At 34.2% G+C, this 25,295-nt stretch overlaps 3 protein-coding genes across 3 annotated transcripts; all 3 read right to left on the bottom strand.

The window, feature by feature from the left end:
* Positions 1–1,374: 1,374 nt before the first annotated feature.
* LOC111013551 (AP2-like ethylene-responsive transcription factor TOE3) lies at positions 1,375–6,798 on the bottom strand. Its single transcript, XM_088121751.1, has 10 exons — positions 6,095–6,798; positions 5,968–5,993; positions 5,842–5,872; positions 5,656–5,743; positions 5,420–5,565; positions 3,544–3,588; positions 3,333–3,436; positions 2,702–2,838; positions 2,479–2,556; positions 1,375–1,906 (listed from the first exon to the last, which is right to left on the bottom strand). The coding sequence occupies exons 1-10, from the start codon at positions 6,472–6,474 to the stop codon at positions 1,679–1,681; spliced, it is 1,263 nt and encodes a 420-aa protein (XP_087977877.1). The 5' UTR covers positions 6,475–6,798; the 3' UTR covers positions 1,375–1,678.
* Positions 6,799–12,343: 5,545 nt separating this feature from the next.
* On the bottom strand, positions 12,344–14,594 carry LOC148213330 (large ribosomal subunit protein uL4-like). Its single transcript, XM_088126194.1, has 2 exons — positions 13,415–14,594; positions 12,344–12,619 (listed from the first exon to the last, which is right to left on the bottom strand). The coding sequence occupies exons 1-2, from the start codon at positions 14,519–14,521 to the stop codon at positions 12,506–12,508; spliced, it is 1,221 nt and encodes a 406-aa protein (XP_087982320.1). The 5' UTR covers positions 14,522–14,594; the 3' UTR covers positions 12,344–12,505.
* Positions 14,595–21,663: 7,069 nt separating this feature from the next.
* LOC111013711 (hydroxyproline-rich glycoprotein family protein) lies at positions 21,664–23,646 on the bottom strand. The gene is made up of 2 exons (XM_022288218.2): positions 23,458–23,646; positions 21,664–23,359 (listed from the first exon to the last, which is right to left on the bottom strand). Exon 2 carries the CDS (start codon positions 23,346–23,348, stop codon positions 22,122–22,124), a length of 1,227 nt encoding a protein of 408 aa, XP_022143910.1. The 5' UTR covers positions 23,349–23,359; positions 23,458–23,646; the 3' UTR covers positions 21,664–22,121.
* Positions 23,647–25,295: the final 1,649 nt, after the last annotated feature.

The raw sequence follows: 25,295 nt of genomic DNA, 5'->3' as shown, positions 1-25,295 counted from the left end.
TATTTAAAACCATATTCCTTCCTGTCAGGTTGAATGATTTAAATTATGATTGACACAAAATTTGAGAGTGAAAATTAAAAGAATACTAATAATAATAAGATAGAAAATAGGTGGAAATTTGAGGAGGAGTAGGTTAGTAGGGAGGTGCAGGCATAGGCAAGTTGGTAAATAAAAAGAGAAAGAGAAGACAGAGAGAGTGCTTAAAAAAAAGGGAGTGTCCAGTAAGAAGTGAAAGCTTTCATCACAGTGTCTGAAACAACACATAACACTTTTTTTAAATTTTTTTAATTATTTTTTTAATGTTGTCGCTTTTGGTGCAGGTGTACAATAATACAGATTTAAAAAAGAAAAAAAAAATCCAAGCATTCCCCAAATTACCACTTCTTACTACATGACAAATCTTGTCTCATCACTCCCCTCTATTTCAAACCCTATTTCACCAAACCAAATTTTGGACAATCATTCTGATACTCAACTGGATTTCACTCATTAATAAGGCTAAATTACACCCTTGAAAAAAAAGAGAAAAAGACAGGTTAATGTTTTGGACGAAAAGTTCGATGGCAGAGCACTTGATTAGGCAACGAAGCAGTGCAAACTCTGAAAAAAGAGAAATATAAAAGAAGATTAGAATAAAATTGACTAGACAATAGAGAAGTGCAAACTCTCTCGACAATGAAGGAGGAAAACTTTTAGGACAAATTGAGATGTTAACGGTAAAATCATTCCACATTCTACAACATCAATTTTTAGTTCAAAATGTTAATGAATGTGTGTTCAAAATGTTAGGTGTATTCTTTTTTTCTTTTTTTTTTTGTAATTTAGCCCATTAATTATATGAAAGATAAATGTTCGATCATAAAAATATCAAGTTAGAATCTGCGAAGCTTGGGCGGATTGAACTGAAGTACTCAAAGGCCTGCAAAACGTAGTTAGCACTCCAACTAGTTAGTACACAGTCCGATCTATATTCGAGAGAAAATATATTTCGCATACCTTATATGAGAGGTGGGACACTCTATCTAGAGAGGTGAGATCCCGATAAGACCTACGACAACCTAGTACCGAATTGTTTTATCAAAAAATATATCAGTCGTCAATGCTCCATCGATTACTCTTTAACCTCAGCTCAAACCTATCATAGGTCGGTCAAGATATGTAGAATATGCAGTAACTCGGATCCAAAACACCGAGTGTCGAGATTCTGACACACGTGACAATAGATAAATGGCTTCCAACAATAACAATTTTAATTTTGTATGATTTGTTATATGATAGAGAGTAGGTATACAAAGACTTCAATACTTGATGATAATATTAGAAACTTTCTCGTTTGGATACTTATAATCCTTTGAGAGGAGACTGAAAAAGTAATGATTTAAAAGTTAAGCAAATTAAAGTGTCTGAATAACTAATGTACTTGTTCTTGAAACCCATGAAATTGACTACAAAATTTGACCCAACACTTCTCCGAATACTTCATAATTCAAATTACATAAAAAATCCAACCGACACTATTTTTTTTTTTCCTTTTTTTTCCTTTCTCAATTTACAGTACAGGGGAAAAGTTTGAGAAAAGAAAAACAACAGTTTGATGATGAACATGACAAAGTACTACTACTGTTCTAAATTTGGCGTTGGATCAGGTACCGCTATAGTACTAGAAATTACGAGAGCGCTACGGTGTTACTGTTGGTAATGGGTGGCAGAAGAACGTCGATGCTGGAAGAAGATGCCGGGCCGACGATGGCTGCGGAAGAACGGCAGAAGAAGAAGAAGAAGGGAATCCTGATGATGCTGCAGTGGAGAAGAAATGCACTGAAGTTGCTCCGCCGTAGGGGCTCGGAATCTGCCATCCCCAGTTCGGTAAGGATTCAATTTCCATTCTCTTCTCCATTGCTCTTTCCTGAGATACAACAACCACAACATAATCTTGCCTTTTAATTCTCACAATCTTCCCATTGTAACAACATTCCTTCAATCCTTTTCAATATTTTTAAAAAGAGTTATCTAATATTTTGTGTATGTCGGAAAAGACGAGAGTCGTAACAGAAGTTTATAATATATATGAACTACACTCTTTCAATTGATTACTAAGAAAAGGTTATATATATATATATATATGAAAATGTAAACCTTTTTCACTTAGTCTATTCATGCCGAATAATAAAACAATAGGAAAAAAATGATGGGACTGAAAAAAACAAAAATAGGGCTTTTTTGATTAGAATTACTACTTATTATAAGTCCATGGTTTTAGAAAGAAAAGCAATTTCAATTATTCTAACTATAGGCAGTTCTCAAAAGAAAGAGAGCAATTTTAAGAAGTATGACCATTTTCTGCTTTTGAAATACTCCCCACATTTGAAAACTTTTTTTTGCCTAAATCATCTTATTTTTTAAGAAGTATGAAATTAAAAGCAAAATCATCATCAATAATCAGTTTCAATAATGAGAGTTAAAGCTTGAAATATATACCTGGTAGGTAGGAAAGAAATTGGCACAACTCAAACAAGGAGGGTGTGGTCTCACAGCCACAGAAGCATGGTTTCCAAGCTGCAACACAGGAAGAACAGCTCCAATAATTCAAATCAGCCATGGATGAAAACAAAAAACATAAATAAACTTCTAAAAGACACATTGAAATATTAATCTTAATCAATCAGAAATAAGAATTAAAAGTGCCAGAAAATGGCCTCACCATCACACCACATCTCCTCTCAGAATCTGAGTTTTTGAATCCAATGAAATTTGGAGCACAGCCATTAAGGTTGTCCTTTTGGTCTTCAGATGAACAAGGTGGGGCAATGCCCAAGTTCAAGTCAATATCACCCATGTCTTTTGTATCAAAAACAAACAAAATCACAAACATATCAGTTTTGGAGAAAGAATGTTTCTTTTTTAAATTTATATTATACCTTTAGTTTTTGTCTAGTTCGACTCGTGTATTTTCAAAACCTTTATTTTAGTCTCTGGCTTTGGTCTTCTTGTGAATATTTTGGTCCTTATTTGCAAAATCTTTAACACAAATTCTATATCAGGTAGAAACTTTTAACACATATAACAGTAATTTTAACAAATTTATCGAGTACAGTGCTGGGTTGAAATTTGTCACGTTTTTAGAAATTCAAAACAATTGGGACCCTGATGAACCAAAAATAGATACAAGGATCGCAATGAGATTTAAATCTTATATTTACGAAACAGTTAACTATTATATTATATGAACAGTTAATTTAGAAAATATGATGATTAAAAAAAAAGTAAAAAGAGTCCGTTTCTGAAAAAAATAAAAAGTTGGCATGGAAAAATGAGGTAGTTGAGGGAGGAACCTTGGTTTTCAGATTCAATAGAAATCTCTCCCTCATAGGAACTCTGATCAAAGTTGGTAACAGCTTCCCTTCCATTGTATTTTATAGCAGCCTTATCATATGCTCTGAATTACACCAAAAGTAACATGTTATCTTATGACACAAAATTTTCCATGGGAAATGAGACACTGATTTATTGAGCTTAAAATATATATAAATTGTCTTTTCTGACCTTGCAGCCTCTATCTCACTGTCAAACAGCCCAAGATACACGTACCTGCAGGAAACCCCCCAGAAAGATCAACATTACACAAAAACCATCACCCAAAGCAACTTTTTCAGAAACTACAATAGTGATCCAATCACTGCTAAAAATTAATCACTACTTTATAAAGGTAAAAGTAAATTTATTTGAGACATTAATGCATATAGAAGAAAAGAGAAAATAAAATAATTAGCTATCAATTTTTTAACGGTGATGAGAAGGAACATACTTATTTACTTATATACAGCTAAGTCTTATTCATAGACAGAAAAATATTAGAAGAAAAAAAATAGTTGTCTATTTAATCAAAACAGCTAGCAATTAAAATAAAATTATTTTTGAGTAGTTCGTAAACATTAATGTTGTTACATACTTTAAGTCATCATTTAAATGCCCTTAATTTTGGAAATTAACTTTAAAAGGACATTAACCAAAACTTGTTTGAACTAAACTTTGTTCTAAAAAGCATAAAGTTATCTTTAAAAAAGGAACAACCAACCACTTCAAACTTTTTCTTTTCCTTTTTCATAATGAAAAAGTAACTCCATGGTTCATCAAACATTGAAGAAATGTTAAAAAGAAAAAAGTGTTCCGATTTTATTTTGGTCTTAATTTTACAGATTATTCTATTTTCATTTCTAAAATTTTAAAAGTATTCATTTTTAGTGTCTAAATTAAGTTTATTCCATTTTAGTTCCTAACTTTCAAAATTTATAAATTAGTCCTGATTTAAAAAAAGATATTTTTATTTATCTTTATTTTTTTCTTTAACAAATTGATAACGGGATTTTAGATATTAAATAAAAGAACATGATTTTGAATGTATACTAAATGCATTTAATATGAGTTTGTATCCCAACCACAAACGGGCTGAATGCAATTAAACTAAAGTAGACATGGAAATACTTCCCTAAATATTTGGCACCTCACTTGTGGGGACCAATCTTATCCCGACGCTTTTTAAATTTTTTAAATGCAAAGTGGGAGACTATTTTTTAAAAAAATAATGAGTTGTCAAACATTTAATGGTTATTCGAATAAAATCGATCCTAACCGACGAGTGAGGAGCCAAATATTTTCCTATTTTAACGGGTTCATTTCTATTGCATTTTTATATACCTAGAACAAGCTAAAATTTTAGAACCAATAAAAATATGTCACATAAAAAAGAAGTAGAACCACATAAAAAAGTAGCTCAATAATATGCAAGCAGGTATTTTTCAATAAGCATTAAATTTAGAGGCTAAAATGATTAAAATAAATATTTTATGAGTTCATAGAACAAAATGGAACGGAGACTTATGTGTAACTTAAAAAAACACTTACTTCCCTATCCGTAACGAGCAATTTACTCCTTATCACCATTAAATTTTTGACAACTCATTATTTTTTCAAGAAATACTTTTCATTTTTGTTAATTATAAGATATTTAATGGTCGTTGGGAAACTTGCTCAACCAAGTATTTTCTAAAAAAAAATATGAAAATACTTAGTTCCCTACCACCTTGTCCTCGTCATATTTGACAATTAAGAGAAAGAAATACATAAACAAATATAAAAAAAAATAAAATGAATTGTCAATTTTTTTCAAAAAAAAATGGTGAAGAGTAATCTTATCCTTGCCGTCATGTTCCACATACAAGATAAAAAAACAAAATAAACATAGAGTTTTTATAAAAATTAATGAGATGTTAATTTATTAGTGAAGACTACGACCAACCAGAGTATTTTCCATCAATGGTCGAGAAGATTTGATCCCCATCCTTGAGTAACTAAGTATTAAAAAAAAAAAAAAAAGGTTGTAGCAGGAAGGCGTGTAAATGCGTATAGAAATTTGACTTACTTCTTCCCCAGAAACTGCCCCATACGAGCTTCCCATCGGCCACACTTGTGCAGAGTAACCCCTCTGTATTTGGAGCTCCCTCTCGAAAACCCAGTGCTCTGCCTTCGAAGAATATGCACAAACTCCTCCTTACTGAAATTACTCATCTGCAAATCCGCCATTGAAACCCCAAATCCACAGCTTCACATTCAAATTTCACAACACACAAACAAAAACACACCATATCAGATGCGCACCTGTTTAATCTCTTCACTGTAGTCGCTGATATTGAAATTTATATCAGCGTGAACCCCTCGAAACTTTATCGCAGCTCGATCGTAAGCCCTGCGATCAAAATTCAAAACCACCGAAATCTTTCTTAGGGTTGCTTCTCTTTAGATTTCGACACAAACATTTCACTGAACTCTGTTTCTTTCTTCTACCTGGCTGCAGAATGGGCCGTATCGAAACCCCCTACAAGAATCGTAAACCAGAAATTATGATCGCAATTTCAGAAAAATAGGGTTTCTAATCGAAATTAACAACAAATTGGAGTTTTCGATTTGTACCCAAGTAGACTTGCTTCCCACTATCCCTGCCACAGAAACATCCGATTGATCAGAAAAAGAAATTGAAAAATCGTTTGCGTGTAAACAGAGCGATTATTGATCGATTTTTTTGACTGATTAAACAAACCAGATATGCGATTCCCATCTCCCTGTTCTTCGATAATACGTAACCCCACGATACTGCGAGCTCCGGGATTTGGGACCGCGCCGCCCCTTCTTCACCGGATGAAACGGTTGCTGAACCACGTCGGAATCCGGCCATTGCCTCTGCAGCCCGCCGGCGACGGGGGGGAACCGGCCGGTCCGGTGGCGGTGGTCGTCGTCAGTCTTGTTGAGGATGCCGAAGGAGTAGGTGAAAGCATAATTGGCGACGGAAGAGGAGTCGTCGTCGGCGTTGACGACGGAGGAAGAGCCGGGACTGTCGATTCCGGTCCCGGAGAAGTTGAACGGATTTCCGGAGACAAAATCGGAAGCTCCGGAGAGAATCGAGAGGTTGAGGTCCAGCATTGAACTCCGGCGAAATGAGGAAGAACGGAAGTTGGATCGCCGGAGAAAACAGAGAAAGGAAAGTGAAAAACAGAGCGGTTGGTCACCGGGGGAAGTTTGTTGTGTAGAAATGGGGAAGCATTGCGAAGAAACGGAACAGAAGGAAACGGAACGGAACAGTTGCTCACCAAATTTCCATGGCGAAGGTACAGAGAGAGAGAAGAAGAAGAGATTATTGAGGCCTCTCTTTGGAATCGTCAGTGCTCATCTTGCTCGCCTTTCATGTCTTCTCTGCGAATCTTTATAATTCTTCCCTCACATTATTTAAATAAACAACAAAAATGATTTTGCTTTTAATGAGTTTATATAAAATTTTAGAAAGTATCAAAAGAAGTTCTATTGTTTAGAAACTATGTTTAATGGCACGTTTTATTTTTTATCTAATTGATTACAATATATGAAAGTGGGAGATCGAACACACAATCTTAAACATGTGTGTTGAACTAAACTCGTTTTAATTTCTATTTTTTAACCTAACTTATTATACAGGTCTTTTTTTGTTTTGATTAGTCTCTATTTTAGATCATAAATTTTTAAAAGATAATTATTTAGATCACTAGAAAAGTGAAAACTAATCATTTTGAGTGTATTATTTTGTCACCTAAGATCGACGTGCTTATGTATATATGGCTAATAAATTTTTTTAGGGGTTTCATTTGAACCTATGACCTCTTAGAAGAGGTAGATATATCTTAATTACTAGTACTTGTAATGTCTTAAGATGTTAAAATTTGATTGTCCACATATACTTTTTTAGTACAACAAATATGGAGATGAATGATTTAAATTTATGACTTCTAGAAAAGAAGCAAGATGCCTTAAGCTGTGCTTGTGTCGGCGAAATGATTTATTTTAGTTGATATACTCGCACAAATATTTTTGAAAGTTTATTGACTAAAATGAAATAAATTTGATAGTCCACATACACTTGTTTTTTAGTACAACAAAATGGCAGGCGAAAGATTCAACCTCTAACCTTTAAAAAATGAGTAAAATGCTTAAAGCTGAGCTACTCATTATTAGGGGACAAAAAAAAATCTTGCCACGTGGAGAACAAAGGAAGGTCGAAAGATTCGTTGTTCCTTGATGACTCGAAGGAATAGCCAATCCTCGTACCTAGTCTTGGGGCCACCTGAGTAGAATCTCATTTGGCTGAAGATCTCGCCCATTTCCAACCTTGTGAACCCAATAGACCGACGTTCAACAATTAACCATCTGACAGTCGAAACCGTCAGTCGGACACCTTGTTAGACACTCAACTTATAAATAGAGTGCCTAAACTCCAGTATTAGGTATCACATTCTAGCTCGATCTTAATATTGAGGTCAAACTTATACTGACTTGAGCATCGAAGTGTTTCTCTCTCTTGTGCAGATTTTTCTTTCCTAACGACGCCCAAAGTCATTTCAGTTGCTTACTTTGACCAATTCCGACCTAGATGAAAAATCTTCATAAACACTCATGCTGCCAAAATTTTTCTTTTTAAAATTGATATACCAAACAAACCTTTTTTAAAGTTTAGTTTATACACTAAAATGAAATAAATTTTAAAAGTTTAAAGGTTAGGTTATAGAAGTATGGACGCCAAAGTTGAAAAAATCTAGAAAATTGAAAGGAAACAAAATAAGGTTTAAACAAAATAATAATTTTTATAATATCATTTTGTTTAAAACTTGTCATTATTGTTCATCATTAATTGATACCTACTCTTTTTCGTAAGTTCTGTCTGTTGAACTTAAAACAAAGTTGTCATTATTTTTCGAGCATTACATTATATATGTGTTTAAGTTGTTTTTGTCAAAGTCAATTTTTAATTTAATGACAATTGATAATTGAACTAACCTATTTATCTTAGAAGTTCAAAATTCGCATCAAACTCGACCTTTTTTAATTTTTCTTTTTCTGTTTTTGAAAAATCAAATTTATCAAAATTGACTAAAAAATCAACCAAATTTAGCTAAAGTACTATTAATTTTTAAAATCCATTAAATTGAATTAATTGTTGCTAATTTAGACAAATTTATGAGGTTCCCATCCTTCAAAGACGACTCTGACTGTAACACGATCATCTATAGACAAAAAGAACACTCTCAAATGATCATCATACAGCTATTGAGAACAAATCAAATAAGATAGATTTTATTTTATCTTATCTTGCTTCTGCAGAACAAATGTTGAAAAGATCGATAAAACTTCATCATTCACCACTATTAATGAAGAATTCCTCTAAAAATTAAAAGATTGATAATCATATTTTTCATATACCTATGTGATGAAGGTAATAAAAAAGAAATTGAAATTCATCTCTTATATTACACATTCATTCTTATAAATTATAAACAATTGGTACATATTAAAGCTACACAAATTTAGACTCTCACTCACCAACTATATTAACCTAGATTTCTCAATTTCAAACAACACACAAGTTTCTCGTACCACTAAATTAAATGTCCTAATAAATTGTTCCAAATCTTGAACTTGAAGTTATCATATGAGATTTGTCCAATTTTGAATGAATCTTATGTAAGTTAAAAGGAAAATTAAATAAAAAAATTAATGATTTGATTTTACATATAGTTAATGCATAAAATTAGTCAAATAGCTAGAGATAGCATTAAGAAAAAGAAAACAATAAAGCTAGTACACAAATTCTCACCCCATAAATTATACTAAAAACAAACTAAAGAATGAATTGACAGACACTTGAATCAATTCATGGCCAAAATTTAAAATTATTTTACTATAAATAAAACAAAGGATTTGGGTCGATATGGAATCATGTTTTAAAAAATTGTTAATGTTCGAGGACAAATTAAAAAATGGGACAGAAAAGATCCTTTGAAACCCACGAAGGAACATCCTAAGTTTTTTGACAATATTTAAATAAATTTGTCCCATTTATAACTTGTCCTTTTATAGATGTATACTTCATATTATTCCATCATTATTTTTACAATTTTTCCTTTAAAAAATTTCTCAATCCTTGAAAACATCCAAATTAAAAACTAAGCTACGAGGATGTAATTCACAACTAAAATAATTTTAAAAAAGTTAAAATTATAATTTGATCTAATATACTTTCTACTTATTTCATTTTATCGAGACACTTTGAAATATTTTATTCTAATCTTTAAAACTTTTGGTAAGGAATAATATTTTATCAACATCATCATTATTGTTGTTAATCATTCAATTAAAAGTGTGGGTTAAATTTACCTCGAAACACTATGCAGAGATATGCTGCATATGGTTTCTACCATTTATCCATCCATTTGAAGATATACATGGATGACAAAAATTTTGGTCACAAGAACTAAAATTATATTTTTTTTAATCCAAAATTTAAGAATTAGAGACCGAAATAAAATGAGCCTCTGCAACGGAATTTGAACCTAAATATCCCTTTTATTTAACTTTGTCTTTTGAGTCCCAAGTTGCAAGCAATGGGGCGTATAGAACATTATGGTTGTGTCCCACTAACTTTGCCAATTTCCTCAAGCATATACAACAATGATATTGTTTGTTTAAGGTTGATTTAATTTCTTTTACATTTAATTAAGAATGGTAAATAGTTGGATCCCATATTCTTTATTTAGTGCATTATGATTCAATTAACCTTAGGACTTAGATCTCATTGGTTTTTTGTTGCTTTGTGGCATTGCATTTGAAATTTAAAAAAAAAAATCAATCTCATTGATTATATTAAGAGGTGCATTGAATGTCTCTCCTTGTTATAAAAAGGCCCCTTTTAGTATGAAAACTATTGCCTTAAGCAACTTTATTATAATTTGACGGGTTCTTGTTTCTATAGTATATCTGGTTGGAAATTAGTTGTTTGAGGTGGTTGTTTTCTCTATTTTTTCTTTTCTATGTCCAATGATTTTTTTTTAAACAGTTCATGTGAGATTCGAATTTATGACATTCTGGTTTGTAATATTTCTCTTAATCAGTTAAACTATGCTAAGATATTTGGCCACGACCCATCCAATACAATTTCAAAGAAAAATAAATTGATGAATAAGAAAAATATCCGCTTTAATTTATGCCCTAATAATAATATCTTTAATGGGGATTAAGTCATTTAAAACGTTATTAAATGTATGGAGATAGTTTTCACAAAACTGCAAATTATGTGATTATTAACTGTATTTGCAAGATCTTATAATTAACTTAATCGAGACACATTACTTTGAATCATTAGATTCAACCAACTCAAACTTCACTGTAGACCTTTTTATTTAACCCGATATAGAAAAGGTAAATAGTAAACTATTCCATGTCAATAAATATTTTCCAAAAGAAAAAGTGAAGTTCATTGTGCAATAAAACAGACTCAAGTTAATTACTAAACTGAACTTAAACCTTGAATTTTTTTAATTTTGAAGAACCAAACAAAAACAAATTGGAAGTATTAGCCAATGAATCAAAATCCAACCCCAAAAGAAAAAAAAAATAAATAAATAATCCAATTGTAGGTTTGATGACAAACCATGAAACTTTTTCACTCATGATTCTATTAGTGGACTTGTATATTTGGAATTTAGTACTTTTCACACCCACAAGCAATTTAGGATTGCCATTTCAATTTGAACTTTGATGACATGTTTCACAAGTTTAGCCCAAATTATTAGCCTTTCTTTTCCCTTTCTTTTTTTTTTCTTTTTATCAAATTACAGATTAAATATTCCTAAACTTTCTATTTTGTGTGATATTTTAATTCAATAACTTTTTAGATATTTTAAGTAAGAGAGACTATACAAAATTAAAAATTAGGGATCTATTAAACACTTTAAAATTAGTTTAGTTAAACATAAAATTGAAAGTTAAGAATCGTGTCAAAATGTTTTTGAATGGAAAGTTGTATAATCCCACTTGCTAGGTTAAAATAAAGCTCAAATTGATCCATTTTGTGCAAAGAAATTGGTTATAGAAGATTTGAGAACTCTTAACCAATCTTTTATATTTATAATGCAATATTTTCACACATACATATATGACTAAAATATATTTTCAAGTTCTACCAAACCAATAATAGATCAAAAATAAGAAATTCATCACAAATTCTAGTGCACAGTTTGACGATAGTACTATAAATTGTCTCACGCTTTTAATTGCTCTTACAAATCTAAAGCTTTAAAGGATATTATCTTACTTTTCGAAAATATATCATTTTACAAAAATCTAAATTACAACAACCTACTCGAAGATACAAACCCTAATTTTCACGAGTCATCTCTAGGATACAAATTTGCCCCTTCCTTAACTTTAAAGGCCCTTTTGCTATCCTTGCCTTTGATATGGATTGTTAGTCATTTCCACTTATGTTATTTCTCTTAAAAGTGATGGTGCAAAATAATTTGTACAAGTGTACTAGTCAACTTTAACCAATAGCCTTTTATTTATTTATTTAATAAAAGGTAGAATGAGCAATAATAAACACCATAGCTAATAAGTGAATCAATGGGCTGTTAATATAATATCAAAAGAGAATTGGGCTCAAAATCCAATATCCAAATTTCCCTGTACCTTTAAAGAAAAAAAATGTAGAAAAAAAAATGTTCCTACAAAGAAATCTAGCTGAGTAAAAAGTTATTCCAAAACTTTCAAGAAACACAAAGCAAGAATAATCTCAGAAGAAATGATATGACATTAGACACCACAGAAACAGGGCATCAAGGAAAATGGTAATTAGGAAACAGAAGAATTTTGCAAATCTTAGTCCATATAACATCACCATTAGGAAACAATATAAAGCTACACTCCTGGGCGTAATTACGATTTTGATAACAGAAGGAAGTTGTCTAGTTAAAAACAGGAGACCAAAAGATCAATGTAAATTATCTATGTTATTTCCCTCATTGTTCTCCCAAATTACTTCCCTTCATGGACGCCAAAAGAAAACAATCAAACCAAGAAAAACAACTCCTTTAACAAAATAGATTAACAAAGTAATAAGGTCTATGAGATTTTGAATAAAGGAAAAACGAAATTACTGAGAGACACCAAGCCATTTTGAGAAGTTCTCGAACTCGGTGTAATCACTGTCTGAGATCATTGTCTGGTACCATGCCTTGCCAGCAGCTCTAATTGCAGTAGCCTCTTCCTGTGAGGTTAACGTACAAAAGGAGAAAAGGAAATCAAAAGCAAGGTTAAGATCTGAACTCAGACTACAAAGTCTGGATCCAGAAAATGCAGATAATATCAATACATGCCGTGCCTCCATATTACACAACTAAGGATTGCGAAGAACCAACAATTATACATAGTAGGATAACAAGACTTCTGTTAAATTTTTAAAAAATCAATCAAAGAAATTTGAATATGACCTAGTTCACAACAAGATCCATGACAGAACAAAGAGTACTTAAGCATTCAGCCAATCTAATCAGTTATGAAGTATAAATGTATGTCACAACTGCAGGAATAACCAACATTTTCATTACTTGCATTGACGTATAGTGAATGGAAAGGTTTACTGTAGCAAGTAGTTTCAAAGTATCAACAATTTGATGTTGAATCCGTCCCTCTTATTTAAAAGGAAAAATAAAATAAAATGAACATAAACCATTGCAAAATAATAATTGGAAGTAGTGAGTCAATGGTTATCCTGAACATGGATATCTATCGTAGTAAAATGAAATTAGAACACGATTAAAAGTATAGACCAATGAGCAACATATATATAAACTCGATAGTAATAAAATTAGCAATGGCATGAGTTAAAGAATGATGAAATCAACCCCACAGCAACCAATAAGGATTTGAAGGCAAACAAGATCACCATTTACAGTCAAATATGAACATCCACACAACTTAATTTCAAAAGGAATGCAAAAAAAAAAAAAAAAAATTGATGAGCATCATGAAAAAGGTCTCAATAAGAACAGGAAAGAAGTACCTTTGTAGTCAAATTCCTCTTCTTGTCGAGTTTCTCCTTCTTAGCCTTAACACGTTGCTCCTCCGACAAAAGGGCCATTCTTCTAGCAGTCTTAGCATACGGGTTAAGCTTAAGCATGGCGTTCAAGTTCTTCAGAGGGTTCTTCTTCAATGAAGGTCTCTTAACATCCCTCTTAATTGGCTTGACGACAGATTGTACTTCATCAGAGTTAATAATCCTTGATAAATCTGCATTCACCATCTTAGACCTGGGAAGGACATAACCCTTTTTCTTCTCCGAAGGCTTCTCAAACGAACCATAGATGGAATCGAGCTTCTCGAAAGCAGACTTGGTCCAGATCACAAACCTTCCAAGGTGTCCACCCGGAGCGAGCTTCAACAAATTAAGCCTCTCAACGTTCGCAATCTCGACGCCCGGAATGTTTCGGAAGGCCTTAACAAGCTTGGCACCCTCAGTTCCATAAACAATCAATGGACCCTTGCGAGAGATATAGCGGCGGTTCCTCATCTTACCCTTACCGGGGCGGATCGAATGGCTATCTTTAGCCTTCTCAGCGTCGGGAAACGCTCCGACCTGTTTGAGAACCTTGATTGCAGCAGAGGTCTTCTCGACGCCTTCGGCCGAGTCGCTGACAACGAGGGGCAATTCAGGGACAGACTCAATTCGATGGCCGCGAGCGAGAACCAACGATGGAATAGCCGAGGCGGCGATTGCAGAAACAACAGCATACCTCTTCTGATTCACGTTGATCTTGCGGTGCCAACGGCGCCAGATCTTAGTCGGCGCGAACATTCGACCACCGCGACACATGTTTCCGAAAGCACCCTGACCGGCACGATGAGTACCGCCGCCGGGCACACGGGGAATACGAGACACAGCACGTCCTGTACCCCACGACTCGGCGGAGGTTTGGTGGCCGGCGCGCTTGCTCACGGCGTAAGGCTGGCGGCTGTTCTTGGAGATATTGGCATGGACAAAGTTAACAATGTCCGGCCGAATCGAAGCTTTCATCACGTCCGGCAGAGAAACAGTTGGCGCCGCGTCGGTGGCCATGTCCCCTTCGAGGGACTGAACGGAAACCAGAGGGCGAGCGGCGGCGGCGGCCATGGGAGAGTTGTGAAGTGAAGGAGAGAGGGGAGAGAGAAGGACGGATTAGGGTTTTGTGAGTTAGTGTTTATATATACGTGTGATAAGGGTTTGGGAAATTGGATATATGACCCTTGCCATTAATTTGTGATGTTTCCCTTCTCGTCTTCGTAAAATTATCACCAACTCAATTCACATAGTTTCTTTTTAATTTGAATCTAATAAAGAAAAAATTCAACATTTTAATTTATGAATCAATTACTAATTGAGAATTAACAGTCCGAAATCTAAAAAAAATCTCCAATAAGTAAATTAAATTCTCTTATAACTAAATTAGAGTGAAAAAAAGATTTACAAATAAATGCATATTCCGGATTTAATTACAAAAAAAAAGAAGATTTCATAAATTTCGAAATTACATGTCCGACATTTAAATGACAACAAATAGGATAAGAAGGGAGAGAAGACAAAAAATAATAATAATATATAAATAAATAATTGAAATTGTGTGGATCCCGGATCGAGCTTGCACAATCCCGAACCGAGTTAGTATTGATACCATCTCGGTCCCGAATTTTGCTATCTCAGTCCGAGATCCATATCATTCCATTTTTTTTCCTTCTCTCCTCTTGGCCCTGTTATTGTCCAGTAAATCTGGAGCATTTAATACAATATTAGTCAGAGATTTATGAAATATTTCGTAATTAAATTGGGACAAATCTTATGTAATCATGTACCTTCAATTTTCCATATTAAACAATTAAATATATAATATTCCATTTTACAACATTTTTTTATATCGATTTTTTCCATATTAAATTTTTAATTAACTATTATTAGTTAGATTTTTTTTGTTCGATTTTTCAAGTTCAAAAATTAGATTTTTAAGTTTGTAATGAATTGAGATTTGTGGAGAGAATAAATATTGAATTTTTTTTTAATAAGGAGGGAGAGATTGTTGATTTTGAAAGGGTACTGTAGTATTTTACCTTTAAAATTTATGAAATAAGTCAAAAAAAAATAAGGGGAGTAGGGTCACAAACTAATTTTTCTCAAACAGTGTTATAAATCCAAAATGAATTATTAAAGATCATAGATCTCAATTTTCATAAGGATTTGTTGGGAGAAAGTTTAAGAATAATGTAATTTAAAAAATAAATTAGAAAAATAATGTATATTTAAAAGTAATAACAAAATAAATGTAGTATAAATAAAAAAATTACAAAATTAAATTATACATTCAAACTATTGACAAAAATAGGTTAAGTGGTAGTCAAATTACACAAAATGGTAACTTAATCGAAATTACCCTTTTGAAGAAAAACAAGTACTCTAAATAAGCAAAAATAATAATAATAATAATAATAATAATAATAATAGTAATAATAATAATAATAATAATACACTATTAGTATTAACCCCAACTTTTCATTCTTTTAATGGTTTGGTAGTAATAATCTAATTATTTACTCACACAAAATAAAAAATCTAATTTGGTTATTTACAGCTCAGTCAACAAAAAAATAATTATTTAGATTGCATTACCTATTTTTATCTTTCTTCCTCAAATTCCATGCAAGGCCCAATCTTGACCCTTTGAAAATTTTGGATTTTATATAATAAATTAAATTTTATAGTATTTAAGTTTGTTTGGGGATGAAAATATCCTGGACACGTGGAGGACCCCTATTGGTGCTCCAAGATGGCCCATGAGTCATGCCCAGCTCGGATAGCCGAGATGGCTGCCACCAACGCCCGCGAAAGCTAAGTATGAGGGCCGAGGTGAACCTGGCCCAGGTCTGACCTACCAGGGAGCTCGGTAGGGGCCGATGTGAGCAACTGTCTGCGGCGTGATTACCGGGTGTAACCGTTGGTCCCGAGATTACCGGGTGTAACCGACGGTCCCGAGATTACCGGGTGTAACCATCGCGAGATTAGCGGGACTACCACCCATAAGTAGAGGACCTCACTCCCCGATCAGGTACGATGATTTCTGGCTTCGAACTAAACTTGGAATCCGACCTATACTGACTTGATCGTCGGAGTGCTCACCTTTTTGTGCAGGTCCGCCCAAAGGTTCAGGTCGGTACGGAGGCTGAGTTCGAGCTACAATCAGGAACACACTGTTGTGCACATCTTTGCATAAACAAAGTTAAATTTCAATTGTCAACTGAACGTAGCTCACTTATCTTAAAAAAAGTTACAAGTTGATATTCATATCAAATGAATTAGCTAAATTATTATTTTAGTCTCTCTAAAGTAAAATTAATTTCAATTTTCTCAATGTATGTTTGAAAATTTAAATCTCTAATCTTCTTTTGGAATTTTTATTTTTTAACTTTTAAAAATGTTGATGCAATTTTTGGTAAGTTGCTCATATCGAGAGTTGGTGAACTGGATCGATCACCAAAGTGATTAAGGAGAGGTTGGGTGTGACTAGAAGAAGTCGAGACCCGATAGGTTGTGAACAAGGGGAGGATGAAATTTTGTTGTTTGGAAGAATGAAAGAGTTGATAGTCTTCACGAGATCTTGACTTTGGAAGTTGAGGATAAGAAACCTGCATAGAGAGAAGGTGGGTGAATGTCGGCGTGATGTCGGTCTACTCTGATGCTTAAGTCAGTATATAAGCTTTAAGGAGAGAGAAGTAAAGTGTGGCTTGAGAGGAAATGGCTTACCTTGAAAGACCAAGGGTTCTTTCTATTTATAGAAGATGTGGCGTCGGTGGCCATGTCCCCTTCGAGGGATTGAAAAGAATTAAGAGGGCGAGTAGCAGCGGCCATTGGGAGAGTGATTGTGTGTGAAGTGAAGAAGAGAAGGGAGAAACGAGGGGAAAGAATTAGAGTTTTGAGGCTCCGTGTTTATATATATGTGTATAAGGGTTTGGGGAAATTAGGATTTTTAACTTCATTATATAATCCATTTGGATTTTTGACCTCTTTCTGAAAGAACCTAATTTGAGACTCCTCCATTTTAATTTGTGACACTTTTTCACTTTTTGTCTTTGTAAAATTACAAAATATCCATAATTTTTTTAAGTAAAATTCTATCAAGATGATTCCTTCCACCGATCTCTCACCTTAAACCTCATAAATTCTTTTAATTTGAATCTAATATGGAAAAAAACATCAACATTTTAATTTGAGGATCAATTACTAATTCAACAAATCTACAAAAATCATCACCACAAATCTTCCCATAAGTAAACAATTATCTCATATATTGCTTGAGAATTCAAGCAAATCTTCTCCACATAAATGCACTGATATTAAAAAAAAAAGTGATTGTGTGAAGTGGAGGGAGGGGAGAAACCAAGGAAGGATTAGGGTTGTTAGGGTTAGTGTTTATATATATGTATAAGGTTTTGGGAAATTGGGATATATGACCCTCCCATAAATTAGGAAGGATTAGGGTCGTTAGGGTTAGTGTTTATATATATATGTATAAGGTTTTGGGAAATTGGAATATATGACCCTCCCATAAATTATTTTGGATTTATGACCCACTTTTGAGAAAACTTCATGTGTGACCCCTTTCATTCTAACCCTTTTTCACTTTTTGTATTTGTAAAATTATATATATATATATACATACGGTTCTTGGAAAGTCAAGAGCGACAGTCAAAGTCAAAACTTCGCGCTATATCCCACCATATAATGGAACAATTGGATGCGAAAAAAAGACAAGTGGGTCCAATGTGCTTAAAATTTGCATCATGGCAAAGCTAGAGCAGCAACACATAGGTTGTGGCTCAAAAAAGGGCCCCGAGATGCATTGGCGGCCCAACAGGCCACACTAAAATCAAGACCCCCATAGCCGTGGTTATTCCTGCACAATGCGCGGCCAGGACGGCACACAAGTTGTGTGCACTGACTTTGGGTAATTAGTTGCTCCATTTTGGCCCCAACTTTCTTTAATTTTATGGGCTTTAGTCTGCTCAATTTTGACCCCTAACAATGGTCCCCACTTTTGAGTTAGGTGAATCAAATCGTCGTTTACATAAAGGTGAAGAGTAGCTCAATCTTCGAAAGTAGCATTTCTGGTTATATCGATCGATACCTAACTATTGTTACGCTTCACCTTTGAGCATTGAGCTTACAGTCGTTGCTTTATGCTTATTAAATCAAGGTGAGGTTGAGGTAGTGCTCGAAGCCAAGATAGTTTTCAAGGTTAAGATAGGTCTCGAGGCTGAGACAGCTCTCAAGGTCAAGATAATGCCCGAGGCTGAGATAACACTTGAGGTCGAGATAGTTTTCGAGGCCGAATTAACACTCGAGGCCAAGATGGTTCTCGAGGCTAAGATAATACTCAAGGACAAGTTAATACTCAAGGCTAAGGTAACACTCACGGTCGAGATAATGCTTGAGACCAAGATTATTCTCGAGGTCGAGATGATGCTTGAGGCCAAGATAGTTCTTAAGGTCTAGGTAACACCTGAGGCCGAGATAGTTCTCGAGTCAGAGATAATGCTCGAGGCCGAGTTAATACTCAAGGCTGAGGTAACACTCAAGGTCGAGATAATGCTTGAGGTCGAGATAGTTCTCGAGGCTGAGTTAACACTCGAGGCTGAGATGTTGGCGTCGCATTGGTGGCTAAATTGAATCCTTCATCACGTCCGACAATGGGATAGTTGACTCTGTATCGGTGGCTATGTCCCCTTCGAGGGACTGAATAGAAACAAGATGGCGGGCAGCGACGGTGCCATCGGAGAGTGATCGTGTGTGAAGTGAATAAGAGAACGGAGAACCGAAGGGAAGAATTAAGGTTTGAGGCTTCGTGTTTATATATATATATACACACACACACTCGAGGCCGAGATGTCGGCGCCGCATCGGTGGTCATGTCCCTTTCGAGGGACTAAATAGAAACAAAATGGCGGGTGACGGCAAGATGGCGGGCAACGACGACGCCATCGAAGAGTGATAGTGTGTGAAGCGAATAAGAGAAGGAAAAACGAAGGGAATAATTATGGTTTTGAGGGTTTGTGTATATATTAGATATATACACATACATATACATGCATGTATATATGTAGATATACATGTACGTATGTAGATTCGTATATGTATATACACATACATGTGTAGATATATAACACACGCGTATGTAGATATATATATACACACACGTACGTAGATATATATATACACACACACACGTACGTAGATATATATATATATATATATATCCATGGATACATATATATATACATAGATACATGCATATATATAAATACACACGTATGTAGATATATATATACATATACACACATGTAACATGCATATATATAATACACACGTATGTAGATATATACACACACGCATTTGTAAATATATACACACACATATAGATATATATATGTGTATAAGGATTTGTTGATTGATTTTTTTTTCTTGTACTAAAAAAATACATACATACATATGCATATACACACACGTATTTGTGTGTGTGTGTGTACACACACACGTATGTAGTTATATATTGGAGGATTGTTTACCTCAGGACTCAGTCGAGGTTTAGTGGTCGGCGCGCTTGCTCACGGCATAGGGTTGGCGACTGTTCTTGGAGATATTGGCATGGACAAAGTTGACAATGTCTGATCGAATTGAAGCCTTCATCACGTCCGATAATGGGACAGTTGGCGCTGCATCAGTGGCCATGTCCTTCAATAGACTGAACAGAAACAAGAGAGTGGTCAGCAGTGACTGCCATTGGAGAATGATCGTGTGTGAAGTGAAGAAGAAAAAGTAGAAACGACAGGAGGGATTAGGATTTTGAGCTAGGGTTCGTGTTTATATATGTTTATAAGGGTTTGTTGATTGATTTTTTTTTCCTTTTGAATTATAGAAAATGGGTCATTAATCGAAATTACCCTACATTCGCAATACACTATTAATCCCAACTTTTCATTTTTTCCGACATTTTGTTCGTTTGGTAATATACCATAATCTAATTACTAACACATAATAAAAAATAATCTAATTATTTACATTTCATTCTCCTTTTATCTTCCTTCCTCAAATTCCATTCAAGGCCCAATCCAACCCATTTAGGCCAATTCAAAAAATTGTCCTGAATTCAAGCCCATTTGCTCGACTCAAGCCTATTTGCTCGAGCCCAAAAAGTATAGTTTACTCAAGCCTGACGTCCATTAAATTTTGTATTTTATATAATAAATTAAATTTTATAGTATTTGAGTTAAATTTCAATGGTCAACTTCAACTACCTCACCAATCTCCAATCAAATGCGGTGAGTTTGAATCCAAACAAAATGAATTAGCTAAATTATTATTTTAGCCTCTCTAATTTAAAATTAATTTCAATAGGTGATTTTAAATATTAAAAACAATATTAAAGTCTTTTATCTTATTTGGAATGATTAAATGAATAATTTGTGTACCAATTATATCAACCAATGATTTCGAAACATTTTACTAGAACTTTCAAGAAGAAATAGGTGCAAATTACCATTGAAATATGCTGGCATTGGCAAAATAAAATACATTTTATTTGAAAGGACTACAAATAATGAAATTTATTTTACGGTTAAACAAAAACACTACAAAACAATCTATGAAATATCAATAATTTGTTTATTTTGCAATTTTTTTTTCCTTTTGTTACAAAATAAATGAACCAACCATAATATCAACTTTCATGATCATGTGTTTTCCCAAAAACAAACATCATTATGATTTTTCTTTTCCTAAAAAATTTGTCATTTTGAAGTATTGTGTTTTATTACCACAAAAAAAAAAAAAAGTAGTTTTAACCTTGATCTGTATTCATTAGGCAATTCAATATTAATGCCTTCACATACATATACTTTTAGTCTATGATCATAAGATGTTCTTCAACCATCTTCAATAATAAGAAAATTCTATGGACACCATAAAATTCATAAATTCCCATCATCCAGCTGCATCGAAACATCAGAATCTGAAGCCTCTTCTCTTCTAATATAGCCAGGCATGTCATGGAAAATACTAGGCAGCATAGCTTTTCAAATAGTTCCTAAATCTTCATCCTCTGCTCACCACACTACTGTTATTCTGAAGAAGAGAAAAAATGTTTGGACAACAGTATTCTTCATATTAATACGTTCTCTTTCACAAGTACCAAGTTACATTCCACAGAATCTCATCAAACTTGTAATACACAACAGTTTGCTCTAAATACCAGCAACATCAAATAATCGATAAATTTCCTTCAAATCACAATATTGAGTCAATAATTGATTCAGCAGCCTATAGAAGCTTATTTACCAATCGCACTACAACACGGTATTACAGTCGGAACACTCTTTAGTCATGTTTAAATGGTATCCTAAGAGAGTTTGTTTCAGCTCGCGTTAAAAACAAAATAAAAGTGTAAGAGAACTAAGTCAGATTTGAAGTGTTTTCCTTTTAGTTGACCTTGTAAATGCATAACACATCATCAGTAACTTGTAAGCTTGAAAGTGCGTAATGTAATGTAACCTTTAACAGATCTCCTAGTCCTGTGCATCATTGCACACACTCTTTCAAGGGTGGCAGCTCCTAAGCAAACTTCTCGACTGTCTCTGCACCTCTTATCATCAAGCGGTCATTAAAGGGTCTTAGTTGGTGATTCAAGCCGTTTCCATTAATCATCATCTTCAGAGCTTCCTTCATCACTAGTGTAATCACTACTATCATCATCTTGATCAAGAATATCCAACTGTACAGGCCTAACTTGTATCGGCTCAGGAGGTTTGTGCAATCCTGGAAGAGCATTAGGCCTCAATTGTTGTGGCTCATCAACTCTAGGAACAGGAAGAGAATCCAATGGGGGTAATGGCACAGGGTCCCCAGGCTTCCATCCAGGAGGGGGCATTGGTAAATCTCTGGGCAATTCCACTGGCATTCCAGGTTTCCAACCAGATGGTACAGTGATATTTGGAGGAAGCAGACCCTGAATAGCAGCCAGATTAGCAAGAGGATTAGCATCCGTTGGCACTGGAGCTGGAGGCTCAATCATTGGCTCAATCGTTTTCTCAGTGCTTTCAACTGCTTTAGGCAAGCCAACATCAAGGTCTGCAAAGTTATACAACTGGGAGGCTCGCATTTGCTCTTCTTGCGGGGCGGGAGGAAGAGCTCCACGTAGCGGAGCTTGTCCAGCGCCGAATTCAGGTGGCGCGAAAGTCGTATAGCTAATTCGATGGGCATACGACAATATATCAGATAATTTCAACTGGGATGCAACCGTAGTCGAACACAAAGAATCATTTTCAACATCATCCTTTGTCTTAACCCGTTGAGGACGTCGATAATCCGCATAATCATCAAACAGAACATCAAGAACCTGCTCAGCATCCTTGAGTTTATTAGCAAAAGCACGAAGAGCAGCATCCTTGGCCCGAATCTCATAGGCAATCTTCTGCTTAGAGTCCTGAAGATCAAGAATCTCCTGAAGCTCGGCAACAGCTTCAAACAACTGGGTCTGCAGAACATTAAACAGGGACAGAATTTCTTTCGAAGTAGATGGAGTAGCATCAAGAGGCGTAGAGGGCGACGACTGCGTTTGGGAATTAAGAAAAGTTGGGAGAGAACCCCGGAACGCAGTGAGCCAAAGGGAGCGATTGGGGGAGACTTCAAAGAGCTTGGAGGCGAGGGTAGCCATTTGCAGGAGAAGAGCTTGAGCTCTGGGGAGCGGAGGAAGGAGAGGGAGAAGGGTCGATGAAGGAGTTGGAGAAGAGAGATTGGGTTGATTTTGGTGGTGGGATTGTTGAGAAGGAGGCAATTTGGGAGGGGTAGGGTTTTGAATTGAGGGAGAATTGGGATTGTTCAAGCCCAACCTAGCAGGGGACTGCGCAATTTGGTGCTGAAGCATATTGATTTGCTCTTCAATGGATCGTATTACGAGTTAAATTCAAACAGAACACAGAAAAATAAGAATCTGAAACCTGAAAGACAAGTACAAGTACAGGAATTGAGAGAACCTGAGATCGAGGAGAAGAAGAAGAAGAAGAAGATCGGCGCGAGAGGGCACGAGCTAGAGGGAAGAGCGGCGCGTGAGAGGAGGTCGCCGGAGAAGCCAATGGGTGGGCGCCATGGCAGTACAGAGTCCGAGCAGCGGCGACGACAGTACAGAATAGGGAGGGAGAGCAGGCGATTTCGTTTTGCAAATTAATGATCGATTTTCCTTTTTTTTTTCCTTTTCTTGAATAAAGTGGGCTGGGAGCTGGGCTGATGGGCTGGAAATGGTGGGATTAGATTGGGCTGGGAGAAATAGAATGGGCCTTGGTATATTCGGTAGCTTTGTATACAAAAATTTGAGAGCAGTTGTCCTTATTTATCCCCTATTTTAAAAAAATAACCAAAATAAAATATTTAGGACCGTTGGATAACTATTTGGTTTTAATTTTCTGTTTTTTAAAGTTTCCACTCAGTTGAACTTAAGACTAATTTATGTGAGCTATTAAAATAATAACTATGTTCGTAATAATCTATCACATTAAGTCCAGAGTTTTTTTTTTCTTTTAACTTTTTTTTAATGATGAAAATAGAAAATAAATTATCTGGTCATTTGATTTTAGAGTAAACAATGGAAACGAAAAGGAATTAAGGAACAAATACGAGAGGAACAATCACCTCTTATAGTTAATGGTCGACTTCCAATAGCCAATCTTCTAACCAAACGCCTGATGCTTCATTCATCATAGTCAAACAAACTAGCAGCAACCCTATTTCTCTCTCTTCTTATAAATCTGAAAGATAGAACCACGCAGTTTTGAGAAAGTCTTCAAATTTTAGATTACATCTCCAAATTCAAAATCATCTTCCAATTGAAACAAAAGCAGCTTGAAAATACGTAATGAATCAACCTCGAGCACAAGCGCATGATACTGATATCAACAACGATACAAACTCTTTTCTTAGAAACGAGACCTTCTGCTAAATTTGAGTGAAAAATAAAATGGAACGGATAGAAGTAAGCATAACTACTCCTTATGATTAGTTTAAGTCTCAATCTAAACTTCATATATTTAAAGGAAAATGTTCAAAATAGTCTCTGTCATTATTTTCCCTTTAACTACGGTAAAAAAAAAGAAAAGAAAAACTAATTTAATATTTCAATACAAATAGCTTAAAAATTTTGTAAATAGTTTGAAATGTTGATGACCTTAACTTTACATTAGGAAAACATTTGGGAATAATTTTTACATAGTTAGAAATATTTCTGTCACATTAAAAATACTATCCAACCCAAAATCATCGCATTTGAACCTAATAATTTATAAGTACATTCCAAATGAAAGTTAAAATATTTTTTTTTTGTGAGAACATTTTTAAGAGTATTTTTTATGCACATTGTTGAACACTTGTTTTTATTATTAATATAACGTTTCTTGTCATCTTTTTGTCGTACATCCGTTTTTTTTTTTTTTCAAATACAACAAGTGGGGATGAAGGAATTCGAGCGGATGGAGGGATTCGAATTTATATCTCTTAATCAGAGTCAATTACCATTAAACTACACTCATGTTAGCATACATACCCTTCAATTTCATGTTTTTCATTTCCTACTTTTTAATAAAGAAAACAAAACTTCATTTGATAAGTATTTTTTATTTATTGTTCTTTCATTTTAACTGAAAAATAAATGGAAACATATTTGATAACCATTTCTTTCTCATTCTTTAAAATTTTAAATTAAAAATATTCTTTATATGATATTTAAAATTTAAAATTAAACATTTATGTTATATTTATTTTTAATATTAATTATGCATTTTCTAAGTAAAAAATATAAAATAATGCTCTTATTTAAACTTTA

This window comes from Momordica charantia, assembly GCF_013281855.1.
Source record: "Momordica charantia cultivar OHB3-1 chromosome 1 unlocalized genomic scaffold, Mcharantia_2.0 BLBB01000001.1, whole genome shotgun sequence".
Lineage (NCBI taxonomy): Eukaryota > Viridiplantae > Streptophyta > Magnoliopsida > Cucurbitales > Cucurbitaceae > Momordica > Momordica charantia.
The sequence above is the reverse complement of the archived record's forward strand: the minus strand, read 5'-3'. Positions and strand labels throughout refer to the sequence as shown.

What these genes read in the sequence shown, in the direction of transcription:
- LOC111013711 (XM_022288218.2), bottom strand. Translation starts at nt 23,348, where the DNA reads ATGCTTCAGCACCAAATTGCGCAGTCCCCTGCTAGGTTGGGCTTGAAC.
- LOC111013551 (XM_088121751.1), bottom strand. Translation starts at nt 6,474, where the DNA reads ATGCTGGACCTCAACCTCTCGATTCTCTCCGGAGCTTCCGATTTTGTC. An exon ending in AGATGGGAATCGCATATCTG is followed by an intron (nt 5,994 to 6,094) that starts GTTTGTTTAATC and finishes TTTCTGTGGCAG; the next exon opens with GGATAGTGGGAAGCAAGTCT. An exon ending in AGAGGAGATGTGGTGTGATG is followed by an intron (nt 2,557 to 2,701) that starts GTGAGGCCATTT and finishes CCTGTGTTGCAG; the next exon opens with CTTGGAAACCATGCTTCTGT.
- LOC148213330 (XM_088126194.1), bottom strand. Translation starts at nt 14,521, where the DNA reads ATGGCCGCCGCCGCCGCTCGCCCTCTGGTTTCCGTTCAGTCCCTCGAA. An exon ending in AGAGGAATTTGACTACAAAG is followed by an intron (nt 12,620 to 13,414) that starts GTACTTCTTTCC and finishes TTAACCTCACAG; the next exon opens with GAAGAGGCTACTGCAATTAG.